Source organism: Cryptomeria japonica, chromosome 4 (genome assembly GCF_030272615.1).
Source record: "Cryptomeria japonica chromosome 4, Sugi_1.0, whole genome shotgun sequence".
In the NCBI taxonomy this organism is placed as follows: Eukaryota; Viridiplantae; Streptophyta; class Pinopsida; order Cupressales; family Cupressaceae; genus Cryptomeria; species Cryptomeria japonica.
This window is the reverse complement of record NC_081408.1, coordinates 296,874,321-296,900,260: the sequence shown is the minus strand read 5'-3', so window position 1 is coordinate 296,900,260 and position 25,940 is coordinate 296,874,321. Positions and strand designations below refer to the sequence as shown.

Below are 25,940 nucleotides of genomic sequence, written 5' to 3'. Positions count from 1 at the left end.
AAGTTTTATTTTACTTTAAAATATTTAATTCTTATTTTATTGTATATTATTTATTTTTGAAGAATTATTTTTATTTATTCAAAGTTATTTATCCATTTCAAAATTATTTTATTTTACAATAAAAACTTGGTGATAATTTTTATTTATTTATAATGTTGTAATATTTTGAATTTTTTTTTTTAAATATGAAAATTAATGTTAATTAAAAATATAATGTATCTTAATTTATTAATATTAATAGTCGAAGGGGTTGAGCTTAATTGGTTAAAACACTGGGTTTTCACTATGGAAACCCAAGTTCAATTCCTATTAGGGACATCTAAAGTGGAATTCTAAGCTGTGACTCTTGGCCTTCCATAATGGGGAAGGTCTTGGGTCAATCTAATCAAACATCATCATAATAATAATAATAATAATAATAATAATAATTCAAAATATTGCGGCTATGGCAATATCAATTTTTTATTTTATTTTATTAATATTGATAAATATTTTAAATTTTATTTTTTTGGGAGTCATATTAAAAAGCTACAAATCTTATTTCATATCTATAAAAATAAATATGTAATTAAATAGTTTAGAAAAATACAAAGCTATTTTATTTTATTTTATTTTGGAACTAATTTATTTCATAAAACGACACTTGTAAAATCATTATGAAAAACAAAACAAAATATTTTTACATACTATATATTCTTTCTATAGAACCAAAGACAATAGTGGGAGAAAATAAATAAATAAATTTTAAATTAATATATTTTTATTTATTATTAAATGTTAATTTTATGATTATTATTAGCCCATTTAGACCATTACACTTCACACTTGCCATTAAAAAAAACATCTAGAAATAATAAGACAATTCTACAATAAAATAAAATAACTCAAATAAAATAACTCTTGATAAATAACTGCTAATTAAATAAAATAAAATAATTTATTTAATTAATAAATAATATCATGAATTTTTGACCTTATTTAAGATTTATTAATATATTTTGTATATTAAAAAAATATAAATTACTATTACCTATAAATAAATATTTCAAAAATACTTTTACGACCAATTTATAATTTTTCCCCTAATATACCATTTAACTTTTGAAAATAGGCAAAAGGATATTTCAGATTTATATACCATTTAATCTAAAAAATAGGCCTTTTCATGAAAATCAATCTTGGACCATTCTGTAAAACGAGAGTTCATTACATTTGCCCTATCAAACACGATAAAGCCTACTTCATGACGCATTAAAAAAAACCCTACTAAAACGAGAGTTCATTAAATTTGCCCTATCAAACATGATAAAATCCTACTTCATAACGCATTAAAAAAACAACCCTACTTCCGTAATTCTGGAGACGTTTTTTATGGGTTGAAGTCGTGTTTTTATCAAGAGGCGTAAACCCTACTTCGTGGCGCACAAAAAAACCCATTGAAATTCATAAGATATGCCAATGAAATCTGTAAAAAACATTAAAATCATGCGTAGATTTTAACCTACAGAAAAACCAGCGAAAATCGTGTCTAATCGTAAGCATATTGAGTTAAAAACTAGTCAAAATTGTGAGTCAAGCATGATGTTTACCATGCGACGTTTCAGGGTTTTGTTCGATTTTTCCCTCAAAAATTGTTTCAAGATTTTTGGCCCTGTTTAGGGGTTTTACCATTTATTTCCACAAAAAATGATGATTTGTATCTTCAGTTTTGGAGGGTTTGTTGATTTTTCCTCAAAATTGTGGTTTCAGGTTTCAGTTTGATTACCTAACATCAGGTTGGATGGATTCTGGTATTCCTGATCATTCACACTTTGCAAATCCCGAGAGCGTCTTCGCTGCAGCAAAGTGTTTTTATCGAGAGGCGTAAACCCTACTTCGTGGTGCACAAAAAAACCCATTGAAATTCATAAAATATGCCAATGAAATCTGTAAAAAACATTAAAATCATGCGTAGATTTTAACCTGCAGAAAAACTAGCGAAATCGTGTCTAATCGTAAGCATATTGAGTTAAAAACCAGTCAAAATCGTGAGTCAAGCGTGATGTTTACCGTGCGATGTTTCAGGGTTTTGTTCGATTTTTCCCTCAAAAATTGTTTCAAGATTTTTGGCCCTATTTAGGGTTTTTACCATTTATTTCCACAAAAAAATGATGATTTGTATCTTCAGTTTTGGAGGGTTTGCTGATTTTTCCTCGAAATTGTGGTTTCAGGTTTCAGTTTGATTACCTAACATCAGGCTAGATGGATTCTGGTATTCTTGATCATTCACACTTTGCAGATCCTGAGAGGGTCTCCGCTGCAGCAAAGTGTTCTTTTCGTTTGTGATCAAAAGACCTGTAGTGTCCTCTGTAGGGTAGTCAGTTGATAAAATGATCATTAAGGGAGGTGTTGTGACCTTTTTCACACATCGCCCCATTACAAATGGGGACTCTCTCTTTTCTTGCTTTCTAGGGTTTTGTTAGTGTCCTATGACCTTTTGCTACAGTTTCCCCAAGCCTTGTCCAGTTCAGAGCATTTCAGGCCCTGATGATTGAAAGTTAGTTTTTGCAAGTTATGTGATTCCGGAATGCGAACACCACCAGAGTGCTTAGAAAGGCCAAAGGACAAAGATCGCAATTGATTTGGACAAATTTGGACAACTTTCTATTTTTAGAAAGTTTGCTTTTTTTGCTTTTTCCTATTTTTTAGGAAGTTTCGTTTTTGGCATTTTTAGCTCAATCCTCGGTATGGCTATTTTTAGAAAGTTTTCCCTATTTTTTAGGGATATTTGCTTTTTGCTTTTTCGGGATGCAAAACTAGGGTTTACACTTGCACCACTGACCAGCTTCGATCGAAACTCGAAAATTCCAAGTTTTGACCTAAAAAAGCTAAATCCCTAGATTTTAGGCTTTTTTGCTTTTTTGGGATGCAAACCTAGGGTTTACACTTGCACCACTGATAAGCTTTGACCGAAACTCGAAAATTCCAAGTTTTGACCTAAAAAGCTAAATCCCTAGATTTTAGTCTTTTTTGCTTTTTCAGGATGCAAACCTAGGGTTTACACTTGCACCACTGATTAGCTTCGACCGGAACTCAAAAATTTCAAGTTTTGACCTAAAAAGCTAAATCCCTAGATTTTAGGCTTTTTTGCTTTTTCAGGATGCAAACCTAGGGTTTACACTTGCACCATTGATCAACTTTGACCAGAACTCGAAAATTCCACGTTTTGACCTAAAGGGCTAAATCCCTAGATTTTAGGCTTTTTTGCTGCTTCAGATGATCCACCTAGGCATGGATTTCAAATTTCAAGTTAATCCGGTTAAATTTGATTATGCTGTGAAATTTTGAAATTTCTTTGAAAATTCTTCTAAGTTTGGCTAACAAGGGTTTTGAAGTATTGTTGCAGGCTGAAACTCTACCACGATACGGGAGACCATGTGTTGAAGACCATCCAAAGTCCGCCATGCATTGGGAGGCCATGTGGGAGCACTCTCCAAAGTCCACCAAGGTTGGGAGGCTATGAAGACCAACACTCCAAAGTCTGCCACTGTCTTGGAGGTACTTGGGGAGACACCACCAAAGTCCGCCATAGGTTAGAGGGCCATGAGGAGGGGTGTTTAAACTCTGCCATAGGTTAGAGGGCCATGAGGAGAGGTGCTTGAAGTCCACCCAAGGTCTTAAGTGTTGGGAGCAACCTCCAAAGTCCGCCTAGGCCATGAGGAGCCTTGTCTAAAGTCCGCCCAAGCATGCCAAGTGATGGGGAGCCTTGCCAAAAGTCTGCTCTAGGGGATGTTGCTAGAAGTCCGCCCTAGGAGGTGTCTCCAAAGTCCACCCAAGGTGGGAGCCTTGCCTAAAGTCCACCATAAGTTGGAGAAGCCATCAAAGTCCACCCAAGGTGGGAGCCTTGCCTAAAGTCCGCTCTAGAGAATGTTGCTAGAAGTCCGCCCTAGGAGGTGTCTCCAAAGTCCGCCCAAGGTGGGAGCCATGCCTTGAGCCCTCTTCAAACTCCGCCATGTCTTAGTAGCCCTTGGTGTCCCTAGCAAAACATGTGGAAGACCTTCAAAACTCCGCCCAAGGTCTTCAAATGATGGAGAAGCCACCAAAGTCCACCCAAGAGCACCTTCCAAAGTCCACCATACACATGGGAAGGCCCTCTAAACTCTGCCATACCTTGGAGAGGTAGGCAAAGTCCGCCAAAACTTGGAGAAGATGAAGATAAACTTCCAAAAGTCCGCCTATACATGGAAGGTCAAACCAAGTCAACATGATGCCACAAAAATCCACAGAGATTTCAAAATTAAATCCAAAATGAAGAAAATATCTAAGGATTATTAAATATCTTCAAAATAAATCCAAAATGGAAAGCTTTTTTGGAGGAAAAGAATATTGAAAGAATATTAAAAGATTATTGAGATATTAAATCAAAATGGAAAGTTTTTTTTTGAAAGGGAATATTGGAGAATGATAAATATCTTCAAACTTAAATCAAAATGGAAAGTCTTTTTGAGATATTGTCTTAAAAATGGGAAACATGAAGTTAAAATTAGAAGTATGAGTTGGATGATTTTAAGGGTTTCTACTTAACCTTGTCTACAAATACTTCATTATCAACTTCATTATTACACCAAGAAGTTCAAAGTTACTAAGGAGAGCTTAGTAAAGTATTTCAGTTTGAAGATCATCTGGAGAAAATTCTGGATATTGCTGGAAGTTGGATAAGTTTTTGGGCAAAAGTTTCACGGATTTTTGGAGAAAGGCAACTACTGCAAGGAAGATTATTTAATCTTTTCTGAATTTTCTGAGTGTTCTGGAGGAAATTCTAGCCAATTCGAAGGTGAAATTAAATTTATGATACAGATTTATGAATTTTCTGAATATTTTCCAGAATTTAATAAATCATTTTTGGCTAAGTACGAAATTTTTTGAAAGTTTTGACACTTGGTAGTAACCACAACTACCTGAGGGTTCTTAAGGTGAAAATTCGATTTTTATGGCTAAATATGAGAATAAAAATGGAAAATTTTCCAACACTTAGCCATTTCGCAGCCCCGTTATTTTCAAAACTTTGCAAATTATTTTCTAACTTTAAAATTTCATTGTTTGCCTACAGGCCCTAGACATTATGAAATTCCAGGTAGACAAAGATGCTCCTCCAGAGTCGAGGATGACTTCAAAGTGGAAGAACATCAACGACACCAACCTCAGACACATCAATCTGAGGGAATTTAAGAAGCGAATGTTTGGTCTGGACAACCTTGTGCCTACCATCATTGCGCGAAAGATGATGAAGAGTGGTATCGTGCATGCTACTGGCTTCCTCCCTACCATGCAGTGCAATGAACTAGTAGTCGAATGTGCCAAACACTACAACCCCATCAGTAAGGACATTGTTGCACTTGATGGAAGAGTGTTGGCAAATGTCAGCGATGAGGCCATCAGAGAGGCCTTCAGGATCCCAGAGTACCACAACATAGTGTATATGACTAAGGACGAAGCTAACAGTCTGTACCAGGACCACCTAGAGGAATATGATGCCATAGTTAACCATTCCTAGCTAGACAAGCCGAGGAAGGGCGCCTCCAAACTCCAGAGAAAGAGCCTAGTGTGAGCATACTTCAAGGAGGACATTGGGGACATGATTGTCCTACTCAATAGAATAATAGGAAATCCTCAAGGAGCTCCATTCGAACCCTGGATGTATTATTTCATTAATGAAATAATCAATGGAGTAAAAATGATAGACTGGGCCTGAATGATCAGTGACAACCTAGACAACCAACTAAGGAACCTGGAGACGAATAAGACTTTCTTCATGAGTTCTTACTTGTTTTATTCTTTGGCCAGGACCTACAGGTACAAAGGTCTCACTTGTAGAGGAGAAGTCGGGAACAAGGAGAACCAGTTTCCAGTATACGATTGCTATCCCCAGCTCCACATGGAGGAGAAATTCCATTTCAAAAAGGTGAATGATAGCTTCCTGATGCACATTACTCGGACACTTCAAGGTGGCCTGCACTAGAGGCTCTCTCAAGAGTCTATGGACTTCATCGGTCGGTTCGGGTGTTGGTACATCCAATATCCAAAATTCACTTACCTCCAAATTCAGGGATTCTTCGAGCCTCCATACAAGCTTCCAGCTTACCCTACCAACCGAGTGGTGTTGCTCGAGGTTGTGAGACAATTGGAGGAGTATATAGTGATTCAAAGGGATAAGTAGAAGAAGGCAAAAATGTCCTCACTTACAATTGGTAATGGGTTGGAAACATGTCCATCATCACAAGCTGCTGCAACCGCTGAGAAGGAGCTGGCCTAGTATCCATTCTATCAATACAAGGCAAGAAAAGATTTCGATCCATTCCATAGGATAAAGAAGATCGAAGGTGTTGGCATTTTTGATGATTGATGCTGTGATTGTCATTGATGGACACACACTTGATTTGAGATCACTTTTGTATGTATGAGTTAAAGCTCAACCGGTATTTGTTCCAACCGGTATGATGTATTATAGTCTTTAGACCATTAGTGTTTTGCAGAAAGTGTTTACTGATCTGAAGCGGTATGAAGACCCCAAGCGGTTCGAGGATCTCAAGCGGACGAAGGAACGAAGCGACACAACTCATATTTCCCAGTCTTCATTTTGTCAAACCGGCAACCGATATTTTGCTTAAACCGGTATTTTGTATGAACCGGTAATACTCTGTGATGAGTTACCAACTGGCATTTTGTGATGAGTTACCATCAACTGATTGTTTGGCAGTGCCGACACTTTGGCGGCGCTTTTTGTGTCGTGTTACCAAATATGTCTAGATGCATTGAACCTAGGAAATTGTATTGTAATCCTATTGGACTGACATGAAATCAGATTCCTTTATAAGGACACCATGTCTAGGGTTTTAGGTTGTTGCTAGGGTTTAAGGTGGTTGATGAGTTTTTGTGAGTGTGAACATAGAAGAGAAGTTCAGGTCTTCTAGAAGAGGCAGAGTGTGAATGTGTTGAAGACTGAAGTAATGCTGGAATGCATTAGGAACGAGCTATCAAGGATCTAACCAAGCAATCTATGCTATTTGCTAGATCACTCACTTGTTGATTACTCACATCTTCAACAAGTCTGAAGCCCTTAACCGGGTAGGCCCAAAAAGCCTTTTGTAAATCCTCTAACAAGGTGGTTCACATCTGTGGATCTAAAATCCTCTAGCAAGGTAGTCTTTAACCGGACTTATCTCCTAACAGAGATTGAGATTCCTAATAGGATTTGTTCTGGTAAAGAACATTGTATGACCTTAACCGGTCTGGTTCTTATTCTGCAGATAGTTACTTGTGAGTTTCATCTCACCGTGGTTTTTCCCATTTGGGTTTCCACGTCAAAATCTCGTGTTATGGTGTTTGTGCTTCTGTGGGTGAATGCATTTTTTCTATTTGGTTTGCATGTGTGCTAACAGGTTTGTTTGCTAAACTATTTTACCGGTTCACTGGTAGTCTAGTAAAGTGTTTAAGTATAGAGATTTTTGGCATACTAATTCACCCCCCCCTCTTAGTATTCATCAATTGGTATCAGAGCCAACCTTTCTATAAGTCTAACCACTTGGAAAGAGATATGGGGGAATACACTATGAGGGAACTTACTCATCGGCTCACTCAGTCTGAGCAAGCCTATGATGATCTTATGGTCAAATATAAGGCCTCTCAGGCAAAAAGGAGAGAACATGCTGAAAAACTGATGGAGCTATCTGAAAATAGTGCTTCTGATGAAGCGGACATGGAAGCCCTAATTCAAGAAGTAGAAAAGCTGAATGAATCCAATTCCAAGATGAGAAAAGAATTGGAAGGACTGACTATTCGAATGTGCCAAGAGCTTGAAAACCGGAGGAAAGCTGAAGATCTGGTAAAAGACAAAGATCATGAAATCTCCAAGCTGAAACAAGAGATTAGTGCCCTAACTACTCAACTCCAAGCGAGCAAAGTGGAAAAGGAAGACATGCAAGGAGAACTGAACATAGCCATCTCCGAGAATGCAAACTTGATGGAAACAAATGCTGCTATTTCCAAAGAACTCTTTGAGTCAAAGGAAATACTTGCTAAGTTCAACAAGAGTACTGTTAAGCTAGAGCAAAAGCTTGAATCGGCCAAACCTATCAAGAATACTGATGGACTTGGTTACTTCGGTCATGAGCAAGGTGAGACCTCTAGTGCAAATGCTGAAGCATCGAAGAAGCAACTGGCATTGAAAGATAAAGGTAAGCAAAAGTTTAAACCTGTTTTCTTTCACTGTCTTAAAGAAGGACATACTGCCAATGTGTGTAGGAGAAAAGCCTACAATAACTTTCCTTACTTTATAAACAATGTACCTAGATCCAATAAGTTCAATGGTAATTGTTATGCATGCAACAAGTTTGGGCATAGAGCATCTGAATGTAGGTCTGTTATGAACAACACTGGAAGATATCCTCAGAGGACTCAAGGAGTTGGTCCGGAACCTTTTGTGAACCGTAATCACAACCGGTTTAATACCTTTAATCATCAGTCAGGAAGCGGTGGCTATCAAGCGGCAACCGGATGGAGAGCAAATTGTTTGATCTGTCATTGTCATGGTCACACTACTGCAACATGCAGGAGGAAGAACGGTAACATGAATAATGGACCTTGGAGAGCACCTGGAATGGTCTGCTATCATTGCAACAAACCAGGTCACATTGCCAGATTCTGCAGAACAAGAATGAACATATCGGATGACATACCGGTCACTCCGGAAGGAAAGATTGATATTGAAACTGTTCAAGCGGATATGAATAAAACCTGGAAAAAGAAACCAGCAGTGTTGCAAGAAGAACCGGTCTCTGCATCTAGTGTGGAAATAACGGAACCGACAAACTAAGCATCAGAAAAGCTTAGGGGGAGCAAACGGCAAAATACTTCGAACCCCCGGTTTACATCGGTAAAAGACCTTAATCGGTATGAGATACCTATCAGTCGGTAGAAGACCGGAAACGGTAAAAGGCAAATTAGGGTTTATGCCCTAATATTGGAGCATTTATTATGGTAGGTGGAGAACCTGTTTAAAAGGAATTTTCAAATCATTTCTCACTTATCATTTTTTGAGCGAAGAAGTTTTTCAAGTGCAGAGCAAAGGAAAGCGATTTACACTGTGAATCAAAGAATTTATCAAATTCCCGAAGAAGAATCTGAAGCAAACATCTATTGGAGTGTAGAACGCAAAGCGGTATCTTTGCAACCGAAGGAGTGTGAAGCGAAGTTCAAATTGCAAAGCCCTAAATTTCAATCTGCGAAGGTATTTCTCATAATTCTTCGTTTATCATGGCTTCCGTATCTCATGATAGCTTTAGTGCAACTGTTGATTCTATGGACTTCATTCAACGAAAGTCGAAATACAATGCCCTGTCTCAAGTACTTGCTGGTGTAATAGTAGAAGAAGGCATTTCCGACTACATAGACTGCAAAATTGAAGACCTAGGGTCTCTTGTGATCCATTCCCAGCTGAGCCTGTTCTGTGGAAAGGATAAGAAGATTAAACTGGAATTTAGCATTCTGGAAAAGAAGAAACTTCAAAATGCAGTTTACTTTCTTGAAGAATTTTTGGATGATCACATTCGCATTATTCTAAGCAAGGTACACAGTGACAAGATGTACCTAGAGCGGACGAATCATATCACACTGGAAGCGATTCATGCCATCACCGGTTTTTGTAACATAGGGGAAGTGCCAACCTTAAGGAAGGTCAGCAAGACTATAATGTCCAAGCTCACCGGTTCAGTGAGCGACTCACGTGGTATGACCGTCAACTCAATCAAGGACGATCTGGTCAAGTATGCCTGCATGGTGATAGGTTACCGGACGTTCTCTGCCAGCAGAATTAATTCCGTCTCTACTACAGCGGTAAATGCCACTTACAGGATGATCAAGGAAGATGCATCGTTTGATCTGTGCACTTGTATGCAAAGACAACTTATGTTGAATCTTAAGTCGATCAAACAGGACAATGCACTGAGATTCAAGTTCGGACAACTACTGGTTGGGTTGTTCTTTTACTTCCAAGGCTACTTTTTAGGAGTAGGTGACATTCAATGGTCTGCCGACCAACCGGTGACAAAACAAATCAAGGAGAGCCTACAAGCGGTTGGAACCGGCTATTCGGAAGCACTGAACAAATACTTTGATGAGTTCAGACGCAAGATGAGCCAAAGGATAAGAATATCTGGTGATTTAGTCAAAAAGTATGAGGAAGACATCTGCTTCACCATCAAAGTGGATGAATGCATAATGGAGGCCGTTGAGCCTAGGCAGGAAGAAGTAGAGCCTATGGGATATGAGGTAATGAATGATATGCTGGACAGGTATGCTTCTACCCTAATCGCCTCACCCCTTGATCCTAAGGCAAAGAGAACCGACACCTATTTGGAAAGGGTTATACCAGTTGCAGAACCCTCCGAAAAGAAAGGAAAGGTAGTGCCTTCAACATCGGCACCGGTTACTGCAGCCAGTCCCAAAGTGACCAAGCGGTCACTAGCTAAGAAGAAATCGGAAGTTGCACCTGCCAAAGTCTTTGAGAGGAAGCGGAAGACAAAAAGCAATACCCCTGACTCAGAAGAAACTGTGTTAGAAGAACCGCCTAAGAAGATCAGGCAAACAAAGAAAAAGACAAAGAATGAACCGGCATCATCTACATCGGTAAATATTGATATTTCTTCTTACAAACCTTTGACACATTGTCAAAGAACTATAAAGAATATTAGGCGAAAAGTGCTGAATGATTTAATTGATTGTTTTGATGACTTCAATGATGAAGAAAAGGAAGAAGTTGAACATGAAATCATTAAGTATTTGTGTGTTAATGACCGATCGCCTTCAAAAATTAGATCTGAGACACCGGATTCTTTGTATAATTCTTTAGACAATAAATGGCGCATTGCCATAGAAAAGGAACAGGAAATGAGGGAGGAAATATTTGCTCAACATTTTCCTGATGTATCAAATTCAGAACTTTTCGAAGTTATGAATAAATACAAAGGCCTTTTCTTCATGAGACGAAGAAGACTCCTGTTACTGGAAGGAAAGACTCATGAAGTGATCAAAGATACACATACTCATGCTCAAGAAGCTCTTAAGATGCATCAAGTGGCTGAAGCCAACAGAAAAGCTGAGCAAGAACTGGAAACTGGCAAACCGGATGAGGTGTATGACAGTGAAGAAGAACCGGTCACAGAACAAATGGACCCCATCGATGTTGACGCCTTAGATGGTGAAAATGTTACTCAAGATACACCATCAGAAGGAACATGACAGGAAAAGAAGGCAGATGAAGAGGAAAAGAGGAAAGAGGAAGCAGATAAGAGAAAAGAGGAGAAAAAGAAGAAAGAGGAAGAGGATAAGAGAAAAGAGGAGAAAAACAAGAAATAGGAAGAGGATAAGAGAAAAGAGGAGAAAAAGAAGAGAAAAGAAGAGGAAAATAAGAAACAAGAGGAAGAGAGGAAGAAGAAGGAAGAGGAAAAGAAAGAAGAGGAGAAGTGGAAAGAGGAAGAGAAGAAACAGGAAGAGGAAAAGAGGAAGAAGGAAGAGGAGAAGAAGAAGGATGAAGAAGAGAAGAAGCAAAAAGATGAAGAGAAGAGACAAGAAGAAGAGAAAAGAAAGAAATAAGAAGAGGAGCAGAGGAAGGCTCAAGAGGACCAGCAAAAAGCCAAGGACAAGGAAGCAGTGGAAAAGAGCACACAGGTGGAGACTCCAATGGCAACCAGTAGTCAGGCTAAACTGGCTGGCATCACCAGTCCTATTGATCTCCAGTCTGCAAAGGAATCAGAGCTGCTGCAAAGCATTAAGCTTGCTCAAGAGCGATTGGATGCTCTAAGGAGGAAAAAGGACGAAGATGTTATCCAAACGGCGGTGGAAACACTTACCAGTTTGATACTTGGTACGAACCTTCCCAGTACCGATTCCTCACTTGCACAATTGAAGCTCCTTTGTACAGTTGTAGAAGACCAGGTACAAAGCCTGAAAGAGGTTGCAGAAGCAAATGCCAAGAAGGAACATCAAAAGGCTCTGGACACTGCCCTGGTGAGAAAGCTAATAGAGCTCCGGTCTGATCTCCAAAAAGCACAAAAAGACATTAGAGATGCAATGAATGAGGGCAATCTACTACTCAGCAAGATTTGCCAACCTCATTTATTCTGTGATGATGTGCTCACTCAGAAGGACAAACTGCAATCTGATATGCAGTCATTTATTAGCACCTTCAAGATGCCATATGATTGCTTTTCCACATATGGTCAAACTGTTCACTAGCTTCAACTGCAGTCTGCAAGACTAGAGGTAGAGATAAGCAATCGAACACGCAACTTGCAGGAACTTCAATTGGTTCTACTGCCAAGACTGCAAATTCTCCAGAAATGCTATCTAAATCTTGATGCCCTAACGGTCACTCAAGATATGAGCACGATAGATGCCACGGAAGAACAGGTCTCCCAGATGCAGACAGAGAAAGAGGTGGCTACCTCCCTACTTGACTCATGGTCCTTATCCATGAAGCAATTTTTGCAGGACTTTAAATCAGTTTTTGACAAGTTTTACTCTTTACTGTCATAAACACTCATTAGTTTAATACTAATGAAACAGGGGTTAATCTGCAATACTTTTGTCATTGTTGGCAAAGGGGGAGAAGTATAAATTTTGAATGTTTTGATGTATACATTCATGTTATTTCTGTTAAGGAGTGGTATACATTGTATTTTCTGCAAAAGGGATAGTGTATATGCTTAGGGGGAGTAATTTTGATTATGGTATATTTTTGTTGTAAAACACTTAGATGTCAAAATTTTTGTAAGTGTTGCCATCAATGCCAAAGGGGGAGATTGTTGGCATTTTTGATGATTGATGTTGTGATTGTCATTGATGGACACACACTTGATTTGAGATCACTTTTTGTATGTATGAGTTAAAGCTCAACCGGTATTTCTTCCAACCGGTATGATGTATTATAGTCTTTAGACTATCGGTGTTTTGCAGAAAGTGTTTACCATTCTGAAGCGGTATATAGACCCCAAGCGGTTCGAGGATCTCAAGTGGTACGAAGAAACGAAGCGGCACAACTCATATTTCCCAGTCTTCATTTTGTCAAACCGGCAACCGGTATTTTGCTTAAACCGATATTTTGTATGAACCAGTAATACTCTGTGATGAGTTTGTGATGAGTTACCATCCACGAATTGTTTGGCGGTGCTTTTTGTGTCGTGTTACCAAATATGTCTAGATGCATTGAACCTAGGAAATTGTATTGTAATCCTATTGGACCGACATGAAATCAGATTCCTTTATAAGGACATCATGTCTAGGGTTTTAGGTTGTTGCTAGGGTTTAAGGTGGTTGATGAGTTTTTGTGAGTGTGAATATAGAAGAGAAGTTCAGGTCTGCGAGAAGAGGCAGAGTGTGAATGTGTTAAAGACTGAAGTAATGTTGGAATGCATTAGGAACGAGCTATCAAGGATCTAACCAAGCAATCTATGCTATTTGTTAGATCACTCACTTGTTGATTACTCACATCTTCAACAAGTCTGAAGCCCTTAACCAGGTAGGCCCAAAAAGCCTTTTGTAAAAACTCTAACAAGGTGGTTCACATCTGTGGATCTAAAATCCTCTAGCAAGGTAGTCTTTAACCAGACTTATGTCCTAACAGAGATTGAGATTCCTAACAGGATCTGTTCTGGTAAAGAACACTGTATGACCTTAACCGGTCTGGTTCCTATTCTGCAGATAGTTACTTGTGAGTTTCATCTCACCGTGGTTTTTCCCATTTGGGTTTCCACGTCAAAATCTTGTGTTATGGTGTTTGTGCTTCTGTGGGTGAATGCATTATTTGCTATTTGGTTTGCATGTGTGCTAATCGGTTTGTTTGCTAAACTGTTTTACTGGTTTACTGGTAGTCTAGTAAAGTGTTTAAGTACAGTAATTCTTGGCATACTAATTCACCCCCCCCTCTTAGTATTCATTAGAAGGAACAGCGTTTGAGCATAGACTGGATCTAGAAGACTACTGGGCTAATGCAGCCAATAGCTTCGAGATCAGGAAGAGATTCTGGTCAAGAATCCCTTTAAGTATGGTGAGAGCAATGAAAGTATTTAGAGTTGCCGATCAGGTAGAAGAAAGCCTAGAACTTCAGCAACTAGCTTTGAGAAGATGAAAAATGAACCCTTAGTCTTAATAGATTGGACAGAGGGAGAGAAATCAGATCTAGTAGACCTCATGAGGTCGGTGGTTGAGTATTCAAGGTGGTGGGCGTTTGAAAAGACAAAATAGTTGAAGGCCAAAGGTGTGACCTTGACTTATGAATTAATGGGAGTAGATGATACTCTGTCCATCAATCCTTGTACCTCCACCGGTGATGCTCGAAATCCAGAAAGTGTTGGGTCTCAAAAGAGGAGGGAGTTGGTTGGAAGCTCCACAAAGGTCACAGGGAAAAGGGTTGTAGGTGAGAGAAGAGAATCTAGTGAGCGTCACTCCATCCTAAGTGCTGCTTCCATTGCGCCCGATCAGAGTGCAACTGGGGAGCAAGAGATGAACATCTGTGTGATTGATGATGAACTAAGAGTGCTTTCCCAGCCAGTTGAGGAAGTAGTGGAAGAGGTCTTCCAAAGTCTAGACAGAGAGCAAATTGAAGCACCTACAATCTTCTTGGATGGCATACCAGCAAACCTAGGAGAGGCAGATGATGAGTTTGATCAAAACACTGTAGAGCAATCAACCATTCCGGATTGGCTGAGAGCAAGGATAAAGGCCAAGGTTCCCAAGGAGGCCTGCCTCGAGGAGGTCACCGCAACATTCTTGGAGAAGGTGAATGAACCCACTATAGTTAAACCACCCAAACCTGCCAAGAAGTTTTTCCTAATTCAGAGAGACAATGCAGGATTCAGGACAGTCCAGATAGTGGTGCCCAAAGAAGGGAAGACTAGAGACAATGTCACCGGAGATGATTACAAGGTTACCACCATATACCTGGGTAAACCCACCCAGGACCAAGAGGTCCAATATTTTGATGACTCCTGCAACGTTCTAAAGATGAGGCTAGCTTATGAAAAGGAAAAGAGGAGGAAGGTTGAAGAAGAGAACCAACAGTGGAAGAAATATGTTCTCCATCTCACCAGCCCACTCAACCGTGAGGTCCCGGCTACTCCGCCACAACCTCTTCAGTAGGGATCAATGAAAGACTATGATGATATGAAGGGCTCGTACACTCAAGAAAAGGAGTGGATTTCAGATGCTTCAGTGCATGCTGACACACTAGTAGAAAACTTAGTATCGGCACATGAGGCAACTTCTTTATTGATCGATCGTATCCAGGATCTAGCCTCTAATTGGGAAGAGGTGGACGAAACTCAGAATGAAATACTCCCTCATCTGAAGGTTATCCGAGGCATGTCGAAGAGAAGCTTAGTGGACGCAGGCATCATATAGACAGGAGACAAGTACGACTTTAGCATGTGGTACTATACTCTGGTCACTCGGATTGAGGTTTTGAAGAAATCTGAGACCAAGTGCTTTGAGACAGAGGCAAGTGTTAGAAAGATCCTGGGCAAGGTATTCCGTGTGGTGTCAGAGATCTGGAAGAAGGAAAGCCTAAGGGAGAAGCATTTACAAGCGGAGAACCTGAGAGCCAGGATTCAGGCAAAGCTTCTTCCGGGATTCAAGGATGATTGACAAAGGCGATCTTTCAAAGATTGCAAACTTCCTCTCCATTGATGAGAACTTCCTCACCCAAGCAGTTGAATGGGAAGGCATCCTTGCCACATGTACCGATGATGTGGACCTCATCAACTTCCAGATTGGCAATTTGCCAAGTGTCACCATGGAGGAGGTCAAGCTCATTGTGTCCAGATACGTTGAATCTTTGAAAGAAGAAAGTGGCCACTCACCTCAGTGAAATTAGCAGCTGCGCCACATGTCACTCTTTCATTTGTTTGAGCTGATAGTATTTCAGGAAACCCTAATTAGGGTTTAAGACTTTCAATCTTGGCCCTTGAGTGTTGTTTGATCTCGGCCATTCATTCATTTTGAAAAACTATATAAGGTTGCCTCCTCTCATTTGGAGAGTGTGAGGTTTTTGATGTATTGTTGCTCAAGGTCATTTCCAGGTAATATATTGCATGTGCGCTGCTTTGTAATCTCTATTATTTGAATGATTTGCATGGTTTCAATTGCCCCAACACTTCGTTAAAATTAATCTAGATTTTCTTTCATTGTTGTTAATTTGAATGAAGGATTTGATAAGTATCAATTGATGGTGTATCTCCGCTCATACTTTTGGTAAATGGATGATTTCCATTCTACCGTGCAAAGTTAGTCTGAGCCCATCCCCTGTGCATCCCAACATCTCAATCATAAGCACAACCCATTGAAGATTGCATTGGCCTTGTGTAGTTGTCCCTAGTGTGGCGAAGCAAGGTTTGGTTTCTTGAGAGCACCCAGTTGATACCGTCTCCAGAATTCATAGGATTAGATTAGCCTTCTCAAACCCTGTCCCTTTTTCCCTTTCTTTTGAAAGTCTAAATCCCCAGAAAATCCAAAAAAAAAGAAGAGCCTAAAATTGCTAAATCCATCTAAGTCCAGCAGTTCAAGATACTTGTTAAACGTAAGTCCCCCCTTGAAATTTCAGCATACACTACCCAAGAAGCTATTCCACTAAAGTCGCTTGTTCGCACATATAGACCTTGGAATCAGTAGTGATTTTTCAGGAGATGATAGAATACCTTCAGGTATCTTATCCTAATGTTTGGTAGATGATAAAACAGACACCAACAGGAGGGTATTAAAATATTAATTATATTTTAATTAGCTTTATTTAGTTATTTATTAATGGTCATTTGGCTTTTTAGCTTTTTTAGTTCGTTAAGTGAAACTATTGCTTCTTTATTAAAGATGAATAGTTAGCTTTTTATTATTTAGCTTTTTCAGCTTTATTTAGTATTTTAAGCTTTTTTAGCTTTTTAGTTGTTCACTTAAACGATTTTTTCTTTTTATATAACATCATCTTGTAAGCTCTTTATATACGGTTGTATATCGTTGAATAGAATCCGATTATTTGAGCAATCAATTTTTCATCATTCACTCTCAATGTGACTTGATATTTTTTTGCATTTAATCTCTTTTTGTACATTAGATTACCATTTTCTCTGGCAAATTTTATAATCTAAAAGATGGTGTGGCGATTCTGCCACAAAAGTATTGATAACTCAGAACATTAGAGTTGACCACCATCTTCTAACTTCTCTTCTTTGTAGATTTAGACAAGCAAGAGCAAAAATCCTGTCTGAAAACATCTAAATCTTGAGCTTGCCTGCCGTTTTCTGCCAGAGCAGCTTTCTATTTTTCCACTTTCTTCCTCACATATTTAACTACATTTATTTTGTAAAAATGGAATTTCGGTCCCAAACTTTTGTTTTATTTGATTGTTTCTTCATATGCCTACTACCTATTCTTCCATTTCTTGCCTATCTTCAGTCCATGTGCTTAATTTCTATAGTGCCAGGCTGCGATCTAAATGGATCCACCCTTCAAACAAGCAGTTAATGTAGACTGAGAAGTTCCAAACAACAAATGCAGCAGGAAAGGAGATTTTCCCATCAACATTGGAGAAGAAGTTAAAAAGAATTTTATATTGATGACTTAATATCAGAATTCAGATATTATCAATCAACAAATAAATTATCCGTAGTTTCGGCCAAGGTTGCACCTCCCAATTGATTTGATTGTTAAGAATTCTATTTGTTTTTTAATAAAACCAATAATTTTTCTGATACTTAGTTTCCTCAACAACTAGACTATATTGAATGAAACTAGCATTCTATGAAAAATGTTTGAATTTTGTTTTTGAATCTTAGAGATGAATGTAAATCTTTGTTTGATGTCTACTTGATTTTCAGATAATCACGACACTAATAATGCTAGAAAACCTAAAATAGATGATAAATTGGGATTATATGAATAAATAAATACTGGGTAATTTTAGGCTCACCTTTGGAGGAATATTTGTCATTTCAAAATATCCCGCACGTTGCCCACACTCACCCCAGAATCCTTTTGACACAGTATGAAATGAAAAAAGTTGAACATCTTTGCTGTAAGGTAAGCCCATATCCATCAATACCTGCAAACAGAAAGTGTAATATTGTAAAATCATAATAAAAACATGAACAATGCTGTGTTTACAGTGATTCTGATAATCCAATCTGCAAAATCGTAATATAAGCCATACCTTCTTTGCACTTATGAATGGCCGCTCATCCTGATAAATATTTTGTTGATAGACTTCATCTGCTAATACCACCAGATTCTCTTGGTAACAAAATTCGATCAGTTCCTTAATATTGGCATAGCTTAGACACTGACCAGTTGGATTTCCTGGATTTATAATCACCATGGCTCGAACCTGGAGTTACCAGAGGAAAGCATATTTAAAATGATAAAAAACTTACACTTTGAATGTGCACTCTTAATTTTACCATGTGCAAGAGAAACACCCAATAGGGTGACAATAAATATGTTTGATATTCAAAATCATAAGTGGATATTTGTTAAGCAGTGAAACAGTTGGTTGTTAGAATTCTGTCTTGATACAGTGGCAACTCCACCTCTTTTCTAAGGCATTACATGGCTCCCAAGATAAAATAAAGAGTAGAAAATAGAAGGGTGCTCAAACTAAATGCAATTACTTGTAACAGTTAATGGGGTGGGTCAGGAGTGTGTTGGATGCATCCACAAAGGATTGAGTGCTCTGAAGATGCATTTGAAGTGAACCAAAAGCCTGGGCCAGATGTGGAAAGGAATGAACCTCTTGAAAGCATTTCAAGTGAGGATCTTCATCTTGAGCAAATACGAGAGCTACATGCAATGAAGAATTGGTGACCTTATTCTTGTGTTTCATATATGTCATGGCTATACATAATGCCACTGTCCAATTGAGAATAACAATATTCTCGTTTTTACTCTCTCCTTTTCCTTTTACTGTCTACCTTGGAAACCTTGGGTTAATGCCATGTTGGAAAACAGTTTGAAATATTTCTCCTCCACAAGAAACACAGGACAAATTGACTGCATATTAATTTATAGATGTAGTTAAAACTTACAGTTATTCCTTTTTGACGAGCATCCAATATTGACTGTCTAATATGATCAATGTCAAGACCCCAGTTTGCGGACTCTTCCAGGTAATATGGAATAAAGGTACCACCAGATAGTGAGATTGTTGCTGAATAAAGTGGATACTGGGGAACTGGAACTACAATCTGCACATTTGTTTAAAAAATATTAAATAATTCTGATACAAAAAGCAAACAAAAAACATGGTTAAGAATCTGATGCATCAAACATCAAGTTAAAACTATACATCATGTTTTATTTACAAAGTTCAACTTTATTACAAATGAATAACAGACACTTTTCATAAAACATAAGACTGGGCAGAATAAAATGAAAAATGAAGTGGTATATAGCCCAATGACATCAAGGTACTCCTGAGAATTAAAAGTGGTTTGCAAAAAATGACAAACTCTTTTTGGAAGTAACTGACATCCATGAAATGTGCCAAAATGGAGATATTTTTACAACTTAAAATAAATTGTAAGATCTAGCAAGGTAATTCATCATTTCAATTAACTAACAAGCATTTAGTTGTTAAATGCATGTTTATGTTGCTCTACTAAAAAACAGAGAGTTCCAATAATTCAAGTACCAGACCATTTTTTAAGTTCTATCCTTATAAACATAAGAAGAAAAAAAAATACAGTCTCTTAAATTATCAATCTCAATGTGATGGCAAAGGTGTAGCCAAACCATCTAAAAATCCATGGTTTCCTTTAAACCCAATCTTTGGATGGCTATTATTTTTATTTTTTTTTGACGATGAGCAATCAAATCATGGTTATACAAAGTAGGTATTTCATATTTGTCTTAATCTGTGGGGGACAGGAGCCAGTTACTCAGATCTTTAGGATATGTTCAGCACTAGATACATTTTCATCCTAGTTGCAAACTGAATTCAATTTTCTCAGTTACTTATATTTGTTACACTCTTAGTTGTTCATTAAATATGTTTGGGTGGGAATGGAGGAGCTTGTTTGATGTATAAATAACCCTGTCTTGGTCACATAGAAGTTTCTAAATTTAGGTGGATGGGCCAGTTAGGGTTTATAAGGTTCTCCAACCTAATTGTAAGAAAGGAACAAAACTTTTTTTGTTCATCATCATTTCTGTGAATTCAATTTGTGTAATGTCCCCATTTTAGCAGACTTGGATTTTGTGAGATTAGCCTATTATCTTGACCCTCATAGGCTAATGTGTTGGATAGAGGGTCTTTTGAGGATTGGTATCATCTCCAGTGTTCAAAGTGCTTCAGTTTGGTCTTCGTTTGGCATCATTCGGACATCATTTGCTCTACTTCCTATTTTTAGTAAGTCTTGGGATGTTAGAGATGGACCCCTGCTATTTTTAGTAAAGGGGGTATGGTCATATGCAGCTTCATCATGTTAGCTCCCAGTTCAGACGGCGTTCAAAAATGTTGAATATTAATGGAGATATTAATGTTTATTTAGTTTAAATAAACATTAATGTTTTGAGTTATATTATTAAGTTATAATATAATTTTATATTATAACTTAAGGGAGGGTCCAAGTATCATTAAAGGGGACCATTTAATTAATTAATTGTGGCTCTTTTACCAAGGTGAAATATTAAATGACAAAGTGAAAATATTATATCATTAAATGTCATTTAATATCATTAGTTGATTTAATGCCTTATTGGAGAAAATCGAACCTTCATGGGAAATATATATAAGGCTTTTGAAAAGAAAAGAAGGGGGATTGATTATGTGATTGGAGTTTTTGATTGAAGTTTCTCTGGAGCATTGAAGTGTAGAATACCAAGGGTTTCTGTAGGATTCAAGGCTTGTTGGCATTGGAGAGCGTGGCTTCTTCATTGCAACAGCATATAGAGGGTGTGCAATATCATCTGATTATGCTTGTGAGAGTTGGCTTCATTCAGAAGTCAATATTGAGCTGATTGGAGGGTTTATTTCAGATTTTGTTTTCAAATTGAAAGAGACTGCAATGCTGTGAACAGTGCGCTACAGTGATGTGAACAGTGCGCTACAGTGCTGTGAACAGTGCGCATAAACAGTGCGCTACAGTAGTTTGAATTCTATAGAAGTGGATTTAGAAGGGTGAACAGCTATATATATTTGACAAGGGATTTGCGTATGAGGAGAATCAAACCAATATATCAAGGCAGCCATTGAAATTCCAGGTTTTCTATCTATGGTCATTGTATTAGAAAATCATTACTTCATTTCATCATTTTCTATTATGATTATATCATGAAATACTTGGAGGTTGCATATGTTTAATGGAGATATAAGTTGCATATTCCACATTCATGGTAACATTCAACATTGATCAGCCACTTAGCTTTCATGCCAATTGTTTGCTTAAATGCCTAATGGCTGTAGGTATACATTGGGATGCATGACAAGTGTTTTTCTTAATGTCAACTAGCTGTACTAGTTAATTTCAGTCATTACATGTGTGTGTAAAGGTCTAAAACAGCTAGTATATCATTTCTATAACAACTTTGCATTGTTAGAAGCTTTCCATAACTTCATTTGCAGCCTACAAACCCAAAGAAGACAAATAAAGAATTCACTACAGCGGCTTCAAACATTGTATGCCAAGTGTTTGACAATATTCCTTGGGGGTTCAAATAAGCGAAACAGGGTCAGATTAGCCAAAGGATATTACAATTTGACTCAAGCATTTAGGATTGTGGCCCTTGGAACTGCTTCTTGGATTTTACACATCTCTGCTTTATTTTGTGCCTCCATGGTAAATTTCTTGCTTTATTTGTACAAATGTTTGTATTTATTGCTCTAGTATCCTAAGAATTGGTATCAAAGGGATGAATTGGGCAAAAAATCTATGAGAAAAATGCAAGAGAAGGATGAGACTTAAAAGCAAAACTTTTTAGTTGATAAATGTGTTGCTGTGCAAGATGGATCCCAACTAGGTACTACGAAGATGCATCATGTAGGAGGAGATGCACTGTGTGTTTAGTCACATGAAGGCTTGGTAGGAGGCTACATGGGACTAGATGCCACTGCTCGTAAGGTGTTACTAGTAAGACTATGGTGGCCAACGTTGCATACAGATGCCTGCGAGTGGGTAGTGGGATGTGATACATGCCAAAGAGACGGAAAACCATTGAAACGAGACTTCATGCCTCTATTCCCTTCGTAGTCTCATGAACTATTTGAGAGGTGAGGTCTTTACTTAATCAAACCCCAAAGAGACGAAAAACCATTGAAACGAGACTTCATGCCTCTATTCCCTTCGTAGTCTCATGAACTGTTTGAGAGGTGGGGTCTTTACTTAATCAAACCATTGAAGGTGAGCCAGGCACATTTATGCAATATATTGTGGTGGCAACAAAATGCCTCATAAAGTGGACGGAGGCTGGGGCACTTCTTGATAATACTTCCATCAGTACAATGAAGAAAGTTCATCTATGAATAGATCATGACAAGGTTTGGTATTCCAATTCAGATTACAAGTGATAGGGAAGCACATTTTGTGAATCATTTCATTCGATCAATGACAACGGAGTTTAAGATCTTCCACAACCTTTGAAGTCTATACTTACCTCGAGCAAATGGTTAGGCTGAATTGACGAACGACGTCTTGGTGTCTATAATAAACAAGTCATGGGGTGTGGAGGAAGAGGACTGGGAAGAAAGAATCTCAACAGTAGTATGGGCGTACCACACAACGTACAAAGTGACGACGGGACATACCCTATTTCAACACATGCATAGACATGAATTAGTGGTTTTGATACAATACATGGTACCAATTTTGGGCACGACTATGGAGAACCTCCTTGGAGATATGGAAAGCTTGAAGGAAGATCTTCTTAATCTCAACAAGGTGGATGAGCGTTGAGTGATGGCATAGTGAGTGATAGAGGTGGTACAACACAGGCGGAAGTTATGGCACGCCATACATCTCTAATGGATAAATTTCCGACCGGGATGATTTGAAAGTATGATGGCTGCAACGAAATTAAATCGGGGAAGTTTAAGGTTTGTTTCTTGGACCCTATAAAGTAAGGGAGGTTGGTCAAAATGGAGCCATCAAACTTGCAATACTCGATGACAACCCCATTTGAGATTCGGTGAATGACTCCTAACTCAAGATCTATCGGGAGAGAAAAGGACTCATTGTGGTAGTAAAATATGTTGGGATACAACATTTGTTGTGATTGGACAATTGGGAGAGACGAAGTATTGGAAGAAGACCCGGTGATTAGGGACCAACCATATGCACCAAATGAAGACTGGGCCGCACCTATAACATGGATTGAGGAAAGGTTAGCAAGGAAACATGTCGATGGTATTGTGGTGTTGTGCATCCGCAAGCACTTGACGAATTCTTATTTTGGAACGTTTGCACTTTGGGTACGTCTAACTGGCTATTGCCAATGGAAAACGCCATATGAGAGAATACGCCAAGGGTACTTGTCCTATGATATTAATGAAGAAGCAAAGAAGAAATGGAAGGAGCAACAAGCCACAAAAGAAGCTAAACCGAATGAGGACTGGGAGGAAGAAATTGATTTGGTAGAGTATGGAGAGACTGTTGGGCCACGTCTAAAGGTTGCAATCAAGGCATATGACTGGTTTATTGCCAGAATGCACTTCGGTGGTGTAGTACCCACATCCAACTCGCAATGGCAAGTTATCCCCAATCCAGCCGGGCCACCACAAGTCAATGGAGAAGATGTAACTTGGTACCAATAGTACGAAGGTCGATACATCAATGGGTGCTAATATTATAAACATAAATTACATATCCTTAATTGTAAAACACAATTTACATATTTAAAATAATAAATATATAATTTATATATATTTGTATATCAATCACCGAATTCAAATAAATTAATAAAATGCAGCGATCTGTTGTGGAGAGAAATGGTTAGGGAAAGACATGTCTCTTACACATTCAATGGATGCAACCATTTGGATTACAAGATATATAATATGAATTGAATCCCAGTTTGAAGGGGGGCATAATGGAAAAAAGAAAAGGAAATAAGTTCAGTTTATAATATCAAAGATCATCTTGTAGGAGCAGAATATTATTTGACTGGCAGATTCCTATTATAAAAACATTCATTCATAAAGAGAAGGGAAAGTAAGACATGGAGAATATGGAAGAAAAGTAAATTTTAAGGAGAAGGAATAGGTGGTCAGGAAAAGGCATCGAACAATAAGGAAAGAAAGTGGTGATCGATGGATATAATCAGATTGCTGTATATTGCTGCCATTGAAGATAGGATTGAGTTGTTTCCAAGGGAGAACAGTTAGAAGGCTAGAAGCAGTAAAACATCCTTGTTCTTGGTGGTATGTACGGTGATGTGCTTAATATGAAGATGCAGAACTTAATAATAATATATTTATAGAAAATAATATAATGATTATAATTATTATAATATTTTATAAGATCTGCTCTGCAGTAAAATATATATGATAAAACTATCTGAAAATAAAAAATATATATATAAATATATAGATATATATATATAGACAGTAATTTGAATGAACATTTACTGTTTGAACTGTGGAATATCACTGACTGGATTCATGTTAAGATAGTTTTGTCTCCTAATCAATTTAGTTTATGTCATAAGTATGTTGAGATGGATTAATTATGGCTAAAATAGGCCTAAAATTAGTAGGGGACATTACACATTCCTCAAGATTGAAGCTTGGAGACCACTTTTTTAAGAAAAAGCCCTGACTTGCCCATAAACCATTAGCCATCTAGAATGATTCTAACACAATCTCCATGGTTCACAAAGGACAGACCTTCACCATGGCCACAATCTCAAAATGGACACACAACTTCCAATTTCGTTTTGCCTGTACTTTCTAAAATCATCAATGTTAGGTCTTTCCCCCCAAAAAAATTCCCACAAGAGAGTGGCCAAGATTAGAGAAAATCTTGTCAACAAGGCAGTTCGGAATTGTAATGGAAAGGCCCTTGCCTTCTCAACAAAGCATCCAGGTTAAAGGTAAAGAAGGGCTCTGTGAACCAAACACAACATCAACCCAAGACTTGGGCTGATGCATGATAGAATAGGCATTGGGAACAATTGGCAAAGCCATAGACAAGCTTTGTCCCACCTTTTTAGTAATTAGCCACTAAGCTATAGAATTAACACCACCGAACATTGTAGCCTCCTAACCCATAGATGAATTCAACCTTTTAAAAGTCACTACCTTAACCTTAGAGGCATAAATGCGAGAGGGGTTAGCAGGAGAATTACACACCAAGAAGGCCGAGGGGACCCTTGCCATTAAACACACCTCTTGAACCATAGCAATCAATGCCATATCCATTATAGGGAGGAATCCAAGTTGTGTGCCCTTTTGAGATCCATGTGAAGAAGGTTTTTTAGAGACCTTCCTATGCAAATTAACTGGCGTGAGATAGGATACTTTCCTTACCACCATAGTTTACATACTTTAGTATGACACCATGTGGCCAGTAGAAGCATAATGTTGTTAAGCTTCTAACCATAAATCAAGAATTCTTTCCTCATCTTCGACTATCAATAGATTCTGTTCATCTGCAAGATCCTCATCAGAAACCTCAGCAGAAACACCATTGGCATCATTGTCCTCATCAAATCCCTCTACTCCTAGGACTTTCCCACTTGCCGCCAATTCAAATTTTTCTTTCCTGCTTAACTGCATAATTAAAAAAATTCCACTTACTATGATTAGGAGTTACTTTTTATTCAAGTTTGTATGCCCTGATTGGACATGCACTTCACAAATTGAAGGTTGGTTGTCTTCACCATTGAGCATAGCTCATTTGAGAGGTTTGGCTGCTTTATATTGTAATGGTACT

At 38.1% G+C, this 25,940-nt stretch overlaps 1 protein-coding gene across 5 annotated transcripts in view; it reads right to left on the bottom strand.

Annotated features, from left to right (window-relative positions):
* The window catches only part of LOC131064747 (glutamate--glyoxylate aminotransferase 2), a 111,215-nt gene that overhangs the window by 23,537 nt on the left and 61,738 nt on the right, over window positions 1-25,940 (bottom strand). For all 5 annotated transcript variants that reach the window (XM_057999257.2, XM_057999110.2, XM_057999316.2 and 2 more), the window contains 3 exons: window positions 19,101-19,259; window positions 18,230-18,403; window positions 17,990-18,121 (listed from right to left, as the gene is read on the bottom strand). In XM_057999257.2, the coding sequence (XP_057855240.2) occupies window positions 17,990-18,121; window positions 18,230-18,403; window positions 19,101-19,259 (465 nt within the window). The remainder of the gene's footprint in view (window positions 1-17,989; window positions 18,122-18,229; window positions 18,404-19,100; window positions 19,260-25,940) is intronic.